This window comes from Thermobia domestica, chromosome 7, assembly GCF_964235325.1.
Source record: "Thermobia domestica chromosome 7, izTheDome1.hap1.1, whole genome shotgun sequence".
Classification (NCBI taxonomy): domain Eukaryota; kingdom Metazoa; phylum Arthropoda; class Insecta; order Zygentoma; family Lepismatidae; genus Thermobia; species Thermobia domestica.
Window position 1 is genome coordinate 242,587,771 of NC_137460.1, and position 12,906 is coordinate 242,600,676.

A 12,906-nucleotide genomic window follows, 5' to 3' on the forward strand; every position below is an offset into this window, starting at 1 on the left:
CTGATAGGGCAATAATAATAATAAAATATCATTCAAGTAATTACAAGAAAGGTTGACAATAGCTGACGAGAATTTATCCATTAAAATGACATTATAATGTAGAGTTACATGCTGCTTTAGAATTATGTGAGATCTCGTTATGTAACCTTTGGCGTGGAAGACCCGAATTCGATTCCCGGCGGGAGCTCATGTGGTTCGAATTCTACGTTAAGCTGTAGGTTCACGTCTCATAGAGCCTTGCTGCTGAAAGGTACGTTAAATTCAAAATCAATGTATAACTTAGGAAGCCTGTAGAACAGAGAGCGCAACCTGTAGAATTATTGGCAGTCTAGGTCTACTATATGAAAAAGATGTGTGTTACGTGTTTGTTTCAATGCAATTGGAAAATACAATTCAGACAAGGTACATTCGCGAAGTGTCTCTTCGGGATTCGTGTAAAACTGATTTAAATGCAAAGTTCTCCACGGGTCAATGTGTATTATACTAATTTTAGCGGCCCATACGGGTAATTTGATTATTAATGGGCCTTCATATATTCGGAATTCAATCATACACTACTATAACGCTCGATCACAAAGTTGCTTTTAGTTTCTTTAGATGCCACTGAACATGAATGTGGGTATATGCAAAACAAGTTGGATCAAGTACTGCTTCTCTGACACATGTTATCCACACCGGCGGCCATATTGGATCCTCCATATTGGATTCAGCTTTCGATTTTTCAAATGGGAATAGGTGCAAGTGATACATCAAACTCATGTACAATTTTCTCGGAAATTCACTGGTGTAGTTAATTTTAGCGTAGCTTGTACCGTTTGGTAGGTATTGCATGTTAAATCTTTCCAGGCACTTCACGAATAGACATTGCAGAGTAATATCAGTTACGCTTACGTTTTTGATGTTGACAAATCAAAACAATAACTAACTGGAAAAATACTGTAGGTATAAATAAACTGTTTACAACATTGGTGTCATAATCTTATTACATTTCTGTGAGTAATTGTTATTACTTCCATGTCATACTATAACAAGAAGTATTGTATTACGGTGAAAATGCCTAATGTAAATCTAGATACGACCAGATTTGGGTGAAGACCTACCATTTCCGTATTTACGTCTATGTGTCTGTATGTATCTACGTTCAGAGAATATTTCGTCAACGATATATCACGTAAAAGATTACATATACACACATGGCCGTACACAACTTTCTATTTGGTTGAATGCTCGTAAAGTGCCTGACATTTAACATGCAATACCTTCCAAACGGTACAAGCTACCGTAAAACTCACTACGCCAATGAGTTTCCGAGAAAATTTTATATGAATTTGATGTATCACATGCATCTATTCGCATTTGAAAAACCGAAATATGAATCTAATATGGAGGATCCAAGATGGCCGCCGGTGTGGGTAACACGTGTCAGAGAAGCAGTACTTGATCCAATTTGTTTTGTAACCCACATTCATGTTCAGTTGCATCTGAAGAAACTAAAAAGCAATTTTGTGACCGAGCGTTATGGTAGTGTATGATTTATTTCCGTATATATGAAGGCCCATAAATATACAAATTACCCGTATGGGCCGCTAAAATTAGTACAATACACATTGACCCGCGGAGAACTTTGCATTTAAATCAATTTTAGACGAATCCTGAGGGAACACTTCGCGAATGTACCTTGTGAGAGCAACGTATCGGACCTGAGTTGGCCATGTGTGAGTTTGTACAAATATTTGAGATTTTATGATGAGTGTCTAGTAGTTGAATATTTAGTGTTCGTAACAATTCCTGTTTTGTCGTTGCACGTGCGCGAGGTACTCTGAAACGTACCATTGCGAAGAAGTTTAGAACTCAGTTTAACCGGGATAGGTTTGTAGGAGCTGCTATTTTTCATTGTACTTTATATGTCTTAAAATATACTGCTAAGTAGCAGATTGTTATTCATCTTTCCGAACGGTGACACACCTACTCCTTAACGCACATACTACTTGTCATTTCTGTGTAAGAGTGTATCGAATCTGTGATGTAAATTTCATTCCACGTACATGTATATTTCTTGCTGTTACAGTTTTCATAAACAGCAGAGTATGTGTTTTATCTTACAGCTCAAAAGTGGAAGCTCCTACCGTGCACTGTGAATCAACTGATTATATAGAGCGCTTCATGAAGACCTCAGCCAAGGAAAGCAAAAAGCAGTACAAGGCTACGAAGCAGAAGAAGAGAAAGGAAGCTATGCGGGCGTATGGTCCAAGTGGACGTAGAGTAGATGCGCCGAAGGATTGGGGAAAAGGCGAAAACGAAATCTTGAACACAATTTTGAGTCGTCTTCAAAATACAAACTATACAGTAAGTTAAATTATTTTTATTTATTTATGTTACGAATTTCGAAATTTTGTACCAAGTCTATGACATTTTAGTTATGGAAACGTAATATATATCTATAATAATGTATTTATACCTTTGTACCCTTGGTCTTCTTTTTAATTTATGTTGATATTTCGACTCGCGCAGGCGTCGTATTCGCAACCGTTTCTTACCTCTTGTAAGCTGCAACTCGTACATTCTCATCTTTAACTGCTTTCTGTATTGTCCTGTAAAGAGAATGAGTTCAAAGACTTCCCGGACCAATCTAGTTTCACAGAACACTTATTACACTTCTAATACTTAAATTCCGGTTGGTATCGTTTATGTTCTTACTCACTTGCCCTTAATTGACATTTGGGTACACGGTGGCTCAGTGGTAGAGTGCTTACCTCTAGTACTTGGGGGTCCCTGGTTCGATCCCCCGGCCAAATAAGTTTGTGGTGGACCACATGGTGTGTGTGAGTTTTTTCAAAGTATTCCCGTTTCCTCCCATATTCCACCAATTCACTTGCCTTAATTATCGTCTCCTTTAGCCCAAAGGGCATAATCGTGGAGACGTTAAATGAAAGATTTCATTTTCATTTAATTGGCATTTGGTATATTTGCAGCTATTTGTATAAATTTCGTATTTGTATTTTCACTAAAACATCGTTATTACACGCTTCTGAACTTTGACTAGAAAAATATACAGACAACATTCAATTTTTTTTGTGGATCACTCTAGACAGATCAAAATTTACATCAAGTTGAAAATTGAGGTGTCTTAAATTTTTGATAATTCCAAAAATCTTGAATAAGAATCTATAAAGTTAAATAAAACATACTAAATTTAATTTGTTATTTTTGTTTTGGTTCGATATTAATGCTGTTCCACTTGTTCTGTATTATGATTATCCACATGTGATCAAGATTCCTTCTATCTAAATTCAATTTTTTCTGTGGATCACTCTAGACAGATCAAAATTTACATCAAGTTGAAAATTGAGGTGTCTTAAATTTTTGATAATTCCAAAAAATCTTGAATAAGAATCTATAAAGTTAAATAAAACATACTAAATTTAATTTGTTATTTTTGTTTTGGTTCGATATTAATGCTGTTCCACTTGTTCTGTATTATGATTATCCACATGTGATCAAGATTCCTTCTATCTAAATTCAATTTTTTCTGTGGATCACTCTAGACAGATCAAAATTTACATCAAGTTGAAAATTGAGGTGTCTTAAATTTTTGATAATTCCAAAAATCTTGAATAAGAATCTATAAAGTTAAATAAAACATACTAAATTTAATTTGTTATTTTTGTTTTGGTTCGATATTAATGCTGTTCCACTTGTTCTATATTATGATTATCCACATGTGATCAAGATTCCTTCTATCTAAATTGAGTTTTGGTCCTTTTGCTTTAATTTAAAAAAAAAAAATGAAAACCTCCACTTTTTCAGTTTTGTTTCTGACTTCTGCAGATGTCTTGATAAAACCAGGACCCTGAGGGATTTACACTGGGTCATGCATTTGTAATTTCTGCATAGAAATGACCGAAAAAAAAATAAAAAAAAACTCTGCGAACACATTAGAGGCAGCAGGAGAAGACTCCTCTACTTCAGGCTTATCAAGATATCCATAGGATCCACGACACAAAATTGTAAAAAAAAATAGAGGTTTTACAGTTTTGTTTCTACAATACTTAAGAAACGTACCTGAATCATTTTTTATTAGGATAAAGAGCCCAAAGCTCAATTTAGATAGAGGAAAACTTGATCATTGGTGGGACAGCATAATATAAAAGCAAAAGGAAAATACATATTTAAATTTAATGCGGTTGATTTAACTTTACAGATTGATATTTAGGATTTTCGGAATTATCAAGAACTCAGACAAATCACAGATTTCAACTTGATATATCTGCTGATTCAAATACTGACAGAATGACTATTCCCCCCCCCCCCCCCAATCCGGTCTCCGATGGACCTATAGTAGATACAAGATCCAGTTCGCTATTAGTATTATATGAAACATGTTTAGGTGACAAACCATGTATACGCGTGCATATTAACCTTTTATACTCCGAAAACAAGTAATATTTATATGTGACAGAAGTGTGGTACTCAAAACACAAAATAAAACTAAAATAGTTAACACAAAATAGAATTAGTTAAGGTGTAGAAAAATCGGCGAAAAAAGTTTTATTCTGCTTCGTTCGTGTATTTTCGTTGCAAATTCACCGCAACAGATTTCTAAATTCTTATATATACAGTATGGCGCTAAATTCGTTGTACAAAAGCAGAGGAGTGATTCCTGAGAGTAAAACAAACAAAAAAGTTCCAATAAACGTAGGGCGAAAACTTCATAGTTTACGTATTATAGGCTGCCGAAAACATGAAAAAATGAATTTTAAAGGTTCATAGCTCCAAAACTATGGGACCTACCTTGGTCGGGTCAAGACTTCACTTAGGAACTAGTGTGTGCTCTATCCAAAAATACATGCTTTAGAATCCTAAGGTACTCACGCAACAATTTTTATGGAGGTAGTTGGAGAGTAATTTATCTCATAGGCCCGTAGTCAGACTCCCTCTATAAAAATTGTTGCGTGAGTACCTTATGATTCTAAAACATGTAGTTTTGGATAGAGCACATACTAGTTCCTAAGTGAAGTCTTGACCCGACCAAGATAGGTCCCATAGTTTTGGAGCTATGAACCTTTATTTTATTTTATTTTATTTTATTTTATTTTATTATTATTATTATTATTATTATTATTATTATTATTATTATTATTATTATTATTTGTTTGTTTGTTTTTGGCAGCCTATAACACGTAAACGATGAGGTTTTCGCCCTATGTTTATTGGAACTTATTTGTTTGTTTTACTCTCAGGAATCACTCCTCTGCTTTTGTACAACGAATTTAGCACCATACCGTTATATATATACAGAGAGAGAGAGAGGGTGGTAGGTAACTCCACCGAAAAACTTTGGGAGGCGATTCCTTATACGAAATGAAAGAAAACAGTTCTAATAAATATGAGTCGAAAAAGTCTCCTTTCAGAGTTATGATCCATTGAAAATTCGAAAAATCACTTTTCAAAACTCCGTAACTTAGAAACTATTGGACCTATCCCAAGCGGTTTAAGGAATTACACAAGAACTAGTATGTACTCTATCTAAATATCCATGTTTTACCATCCTCCGTTATCGGTGAAAGAAACTGTAAAAAGGAAGTTGAAGTATAGGGATACTCCTTTAAGTACTAATGGTGCATTCGTTTCGCTGGTATTGGTGAATTTTGAAACATAGATATTTAGATAAATCGTATACCAGTTCCTGTGTAATTCCTTAAACCGCTTAGGATAGGTCCTATAGTGTCTAAGCCAGGGCGTTTTGAAACGTGATATTTCGAATTTTCCCTAGTTCATAACTCTGAAAAGAGACATTTTTCGACCCATGTTTATTAGAACTTTTTTTTCTCATCTCGTATAAGGAAAAGCCTCCCAAAGTTTTTCGGTGGAGTTACCTACCACCCTCTCTCTCTCTCTATATATATATATATATATATTAGAATTTTGTTGTCGCATTTGTCACAGACTTATTTCAAGAACTGAAGTGGTGTGTCGAATAATATTCCTGGTTGATCTGACATAAGAATTTTATATAAAAGAATGCATATCGAACCAGATTTTTGAAACTTCAGGCCGAAAGTAAAAATATGCGAATGATTACGTCAATACAATGTAATGTCCCGATGGTAAAATGTAATGTATAAATTAATAATAAATGAGAACTGCGTCTATAAGAAACATCTGCTTATTTTTCTAAAGACAAAAGAAGTAAGGTCTGCAGGTCAACGAAACTTCTACATTTCCTTAAAAAGATGGAACTACTCACTAAACTGCATACTTGTTAATACTCTCAAATTGAATTGAATTTTATTGCGTTCAATGACCATTTACATTGGCTGATTGCCATATAATATAGAGCATGTCAATGATGTGACTATACAAATATATATTCATATTATACTAAAAACATACCTACTTTTACAATATTTCCTAGATGATAGAAAAACAGGATAAAATACTGTGGTTTCCTTATACAGATTTTTTTTTTTTTTTTGGTACGAAATAGATAATTATAATATGCACAAAAATTACATTTACGGCTTAATAGAACCTAGATCAGTTTGCAAGTATTCTTCCAGACTGTAAAAACAGTGATTTAGCAACAGAGTACGTATTGACTTTTTGAAACTTTCGTGTTTGATAAGAGACTTAATTTGATTAGACAATGAGTACAATGAGTTGTACACCTTTGTATGCAATTGTTTTCGAAAACAAAGAGGTATTATGAAGGGGAACTTGGAGATATGACATCGTTATCGTATTATATCCATATTTATCTCAGTTCTTTTTGGACAGTTCTTGTAGACCAAGAGTAATATTTCGTGTACGTATATAATGAAAGAAGTGGAAGAATATTTAGATCTTTGAATAGCGTTCTGCAAGAACTACAAGGTGGCCCAAAAGTAGATATACACCCCTGCATTGATCAAGTATAACATTCTAGCTTATAGGTTTATTTGCTTCGGCTGTTCCGAGCTTAAGATATTTAAGAACAAACAGTAAAGAAACTAATTCTACCTGATGGATAACAATAAGAAATGATATTAAAAACAATGAGTTGTTCAGTATGGGACTGTATACCTACTTTTGGGCCACTCTGTATAATATGAAGTATTAGTGATTATTCTTACTACTTGCTTTTGGAGTATAAAAACTTTGAATAGTTATATATCGAAATTGGTTCATAAGTGAAAATGGATTATTGTGTTCACCATAACAGATACATATTTGTTCATCAATCTGTATATCCAGGGGTTTCGAATCGACGCGGTTTCGCTGATTGATTATTGTTACTGTACGTTCTTGTTTAACTCCGAAGTCATGAACGACAGTGTGTGCTTCGAGCAGCACGTGTACCTCAGTGTGATGCAGTTGGTGGATTTACATATCACAATACAATATCATCTCAGAGTAATGTCTTTCAAGCCAACTCAAGTACAAAGAACCGTGTAACATGTAATTGCTGACAAGTTTTTGTTTTGTCTTTTATTCACAGGGTCCTTGTAATACTTTGTGCTTTGATGTTTTACAATACATCTTTTGGTGGCCTCTGTGGTTCACAAGGTAACTCACGGAAGTGTCACTCACCGATTTGAATAAAACTTTCCACAGTTGTAGAACATCGAAAAATAATCAACACGTATTTTTTGGTTTCGGCAATTGTGAAGATTTAAGGGTAGAAACCACCCTTTGAAGTTAGGGGTCGTCTCCAAGCATAGACAGAAAACAATCATTTAATATAGAAGAAAACATGCTGCCAGCGGGGTTTAGGACAACTGATTCAGAGTCTGACGTCAAAATTACAAAATTCAAAATGGTGGATCCAATATAGTGACTAGAATGTCTTCTGGTTTGAAATTCTCTGCAGTTAGCAAAGAACAATTATAGTTGGCAGAGATTACTGCGAGAGATCGCAGACCAACTTGAAAGCCCTTTCTGTACTCATTTTAATGGGATGCTTGATTAAAGTGAGTCTCTTCACTTCTCACTATAGCGTTTACAGAGATACAAAGAGTAGAAAGTGTGGCAAAATCAATAAATCTATGACTCACAGCTACAACATACAACCTTTAATTTCTAAAAATGGTGTTCTGTTATCGCCGTTATTAATTATTTTGCAGGAGAAGAATGGAACATTTGGGCATATAGTCCAAAACAACATCTTTTAATCTGAAAATGTCCTTGTGAAAGTATCAAATTCGGGAAAATTAACATGAGGTCTTGTGAGATCATGGTTTCAAGAGGTTTTTCTCCCAGTGTCTAATGCAAAGTCCAATTTGTTATTAGATTCGTGGAGTGGTAACAATTAATCAACTTTTCAACCTATTTTACGAATAAAAGAGTACCTCAAAATAGAAACCATTCGGTACTAACAACTGGTAGGATTCAACCTCTTGATGCGTTCGTCTTTAGGCCGTGGAAAAACTTCTTGAGACATTTTACTGATATTGTCCTCTACAACTATAACATAAATTTACATCTCCGTAATAATATAATTTAGTATCTATTGAAGCTTTCCTGGCGACGTATTGTGAACAGGTTTTCTCGGGCTAGCAGCCAGGTAAATACTGTTATATCTTGCGACGTTTCGAGGGCTGACATCGTACTCATCTTCAGGCGAATATGATGGTGCAAGGGAGTGTATGGAATATATATACTCATGTATGTATGATTGGACTCTTCTGATTGGTGGTTGAAATGGCGGCTTCTGATTGGTGCTTGAAATGGCGGCTTCTGATTGGTGCTTGAAATGGCGGGATATGATTGGTGTTCATGTTTTACTCAGTTGGAATCCTGTGTCTCTGTTAAGGTTCGTTTTTTCTTGTATGATTGCAACGGCTTCTTTTATCCTCCTGTCCCAAACTGTTGAGCATTTTGCTATTATTTCGGCATCTGTGAACAAAATCTTATGTTACTGTTTGATGCTATGTTCAGCCAGTCCGGATTTTTCTGGTTGGTTTAGTCTGATGTAACTGTTGTGTTCTTTGCATCTGGCTTCAATGGTTCGTCCTGTTTGTTCAATATATGACTTACCACATTCACATGGAATGCGGTAAACTCCAGGAGTTCGGAAGTCCAAGTCGTCTTTGGTTGATCGTATTAAGTTTTTTTATTTTTGCTGGAGGCTTGTGTATTGTCCTGATATTGTACCTGGCAAATAGTCTGCTGAGCTTTCCAGAAGTGTTCCCGGTGTATGGGAGGCAGATTGTGTTCTTCCGTTCTTCATTCACAGTTTCTTCTGCACTTTTGTCCTTGTTGTCAGTGTCCTTCGTTCTTGTCCTTTTCAGGGCCATATTTATATCTCGCATTGAGTATCCATTCTGTAGCATGGCGCTGCGAAGGTGATACAAAAACAGTTATTTGAAAGAAGATTGTGCTGCATTTTGCGATTTGTCACAGTTATTGCTGTAATAAAGTGAGTTTGGTGTAAACAATGTTTACACATCACACCTTTTTTAACGAAATACCATTACTGTGAAGAGTTTCCTCAATAAATTCATAATTATAACAATTGAGGATATGAGAAATTCTGACAAAGTGAGAGGCGAGGGAACTCGCTATACATAAGAATACCGAGTAGGGAGAGGTGTAGAGACTCACGTTAATCAAGCATTCCGTTAAAATAAAGATGTTTCAAATCAATAGAAAGGAATTTCAAATCGGTGTGCAACCTTCTCGTAGTAACCCCTGCCAACTATAATTGTTGGCTAGGTGCAGACAGTTTCAAACCAGAAGACAGTTTGTAATTGTAATTATTATATTCTATCCGCCATTTTGAATTTTGTAATTATGACGTCAGATTCTGAATCAGCTGTCGTAAACACCCCTGGCAGTATGTCTTCTATATTAAATGATTGTTTTTTGTCTATGCTTGAAGACCACCCCTAACGTTCAAAGGGTGGTTTCTACCCTTAAATCTTCATCATTGTCGAAACAAAAAATACACGTCGATTATTTTTCGATGTTCTACAAGTCTGCAAAGTTTCATTCAAATCGGTGAGTGACGCTTCCGTAAGTCTCCTTGTCAGTGGTAGAATCCCTCTGGTACGTGGAGTTTATGGTTCAATGCCAACTCGCGCCAACTGAATTTTGTGATGGACAGATACCGTGTGTGCGTTTTGTTGGAATTCTCTCATTTCTTCATTCCACCATTTCATTCGTTATCATCATCATTCTTCCTTATCAGAGCATAATCGTGGAACGATAAACTAAACAGTGAAATTTTTAAAAAATCTTGACAACAGCTGAAAATAAATTTTTGCAATATTTTTGAGTGTTTTTCTGTAATATGTACAACTGTTATGCATATTATTGGAAATGATAAAAGTTGCTAAAGTTTAAAGGTGTGTGAAACAGAAAAATATCTGAAACTACAACTGTCATTTTATATAACTGACTAGCCTTTGGCTATCTGGGGCTCCTCCCCAGACCCCCGCATTTGCTCGCATGTCTTATGTATCAGCCTTTGCATCAAGAGTGAATTTCATGCATTTGCTCTTAATATTTTCTGAATTTAGCCAGCTGGGGATTCGCCCCCAAACTCCCACGTTTGCCTGGTCTACGACCTCGCACCTCTTACACCCAAAATTCATTCACTTCAAATTTCAAGTTTGTTTTACAGGGTGCGGCACGTAAAACCGGCCCGTAAAGTGAACACATAAAATGACATGTAATGTATTGAATATGACTACTCTCCTTCACAGCAGGTACTGAAAGTGTCCTCCGCCCACTTCAACACACATGTGAGCACGATTGAGGAGATTCATATATACCCTTGTCAGTTCTTGTGTTGTAATGTTATTGGTGACATCCTGGATCCTGGTCTTGAGTTCTTCAATTGTGTGTGGATTTGTTTCGTATACTCTTCCCTTTAACAGTCCCCATAAGTAAAAGTCACACGTGGACAAGTCTGGTGACCGAGGAGGCCACAAGCCTTTGCTGATTGTCCTCTCTGGTGTAAACATCTCATACACAAGGGACAATGATGCAGCTGATGTGTGGTATGTTGCACCGTCCTGTTTCACTGGCTGCGGCTGCACGTGACTGCTGCAGGTCACGTAAGTCGACCCGACCTCGACACGCCATCTCTTGTTAGGAAGGTAGATTATTTAAGTGTTGCCAAAAACACAATATACCAGAATATTACGACGGGCCGGTTTTACGTGCCGCACCCTGTATATATATATATATATATATATATATATATATATATATATATATATATTAGCCATTTTCCCGTGGGTTAGTCCCGAAAAGCTACAATCATGACAATCATTGTAGCCCTACAACAAAAAGTGCTCAATAATTTTCAGGTGTAGATGTCGCATATACAGATGGTGATCAGAAAAATGGAAACACCTGAACGAAATTGTAACTTACCAGATTAATATGGTGTCGGGCCACCTTTCGCCTTCAGAACAGCCTTGATGCGACGTGGAATGGAGGCATAGAGGTCGTGAATGGTAGCAAGTGGAATTTTACACCATTCCTCGTGCAGGGCATCGGCCAGTTCTGTGAGAGAGGATGGGGGTGGAAACCGTCGCCGGAGTCGTGTTTCCAAGACGGACCACAGATGTTCAATTATGTTGAAATCTGGGTATTGGGCGGGCCAGGGGAGGTGTTGAATTTCATCCTCATGTTCCTCAAACCACGCTGCAACAACCCCAGCTGTGTGAATGGGTGCATTATCATCCTGGAAGATGGCATCATTGTCCGGGAACAACATCCGGACCATAGGATGCAAGTGGTCTCCTAAAATTGCGACATAATCGTTGGCAGTGATTCGTCCGCTAAGTGTGACCACAGGACTCAATGAAAACCATAATATTGCGGCTCACAGCATCACCGAGCCGCCGCCATGTTTCACAGTTGGGCGGAGACACTGTAGATCATAAGCTTCTTTGGGCGTTCTCCACACACAAACACGGCCCGTGGTTGGGAATAGGGTTAAGGTTGACTCATCCGACTATATCACACGTTTCCAGTCCTCAACGGTCCAAGTTGCATGGTCGCGGCACCATTTGCGGCGTGCGAAAGCGTTATGGTCCCTGATGAGCGGTTTGGCCCGTGCATTACGACCCCGTAAGTTCATGTCATGTAATTCGCGGCAGACTGTGATTGTTGAAACAGGGTGGGGGAGGTGCTGATTGAGTTCCTCCGTCACTTGCTCCGCAGTGGCACGACGGTTCTGCGTGACAATGCGCTTTAATACCCGGCGTGACCTGTCACTCATGATTTTCTTCCGCCCATTGTTCCGCTTCCCCGATGTAGTTTTCCCGTGTGTTGTGTAGACCGTCATCATCTTCAACACTGTCCCACGCGACACACCTAACACAGTAGGCACTGCCGTCACATTCACTCCACATAACCGCGTGCCAACAATTTGTCCTATTTGAAAATCTGAGAGGTCTCCCATTTTACACTACCTCCGTCTGCTGCAGCCACCGAACACTGCTGTTCCACTGCGCCTGACGTAGTATGGAGACCGACCTAACACACCACCACCAGCGGTCCGGCGCTGCGGGCGCCACGACACCACTGCCAACCCATACATCTGACGTGTTGCCAACTACAGGTGTTTCCATTTTTATATCACCATCTGTAAATAACACAGGAAATATATATTTAATTGCCCATAAAACCCCACCAAAGTTGGAAATATATATTTAGTGATTTTATTAAATAATCATATAGAAAACGTACAAGCATACCGAATTTCAATTTTTTTATTCCAAGTTCCTAAAACATGAGACTATAAGTTCAAAAAAAAAAAAAAAAAAAAAAAAAAAGAAAAAGTCCATTTAAATAACATAGGGATTTTTTTTTCATTTCCCCTTTAAACCCCGTAAAAATAAAAATTTTCGCTTTTGGCAATTTTTCTGTGGGTTAGTCCAGAGAAGCTATAATCATGCCAAATTTCAACTT

The 12,906-nt window shown here is 37.1% G+C and overlaps 1 protein-coding gene across 3 annotated transcripts in view; it reads left to right on the top strand.

Moving 5' to 3' along the window:
* The window catches only part of LOC145690793 (uncharacterized), an 89,623-nt gene that overhangs the window by 63,195 nt on the left and 13,522 nt on the right, over positions 1-12,906 (top strand). For all 3 annotated transcript variants that reach the window (XM_081766072.1, XM_081766071.1, XM_081766074.1), the window contains exon 5: positions 2,106-2,346. In XM_081766072.1, coding sequence (XP_081622198.1) covers positions 2,106-2,346 — 241 coding nt within the window. The remainder of the gene's footprint in view (positions 1-2,105; positions 2,347-12,906) is intronic.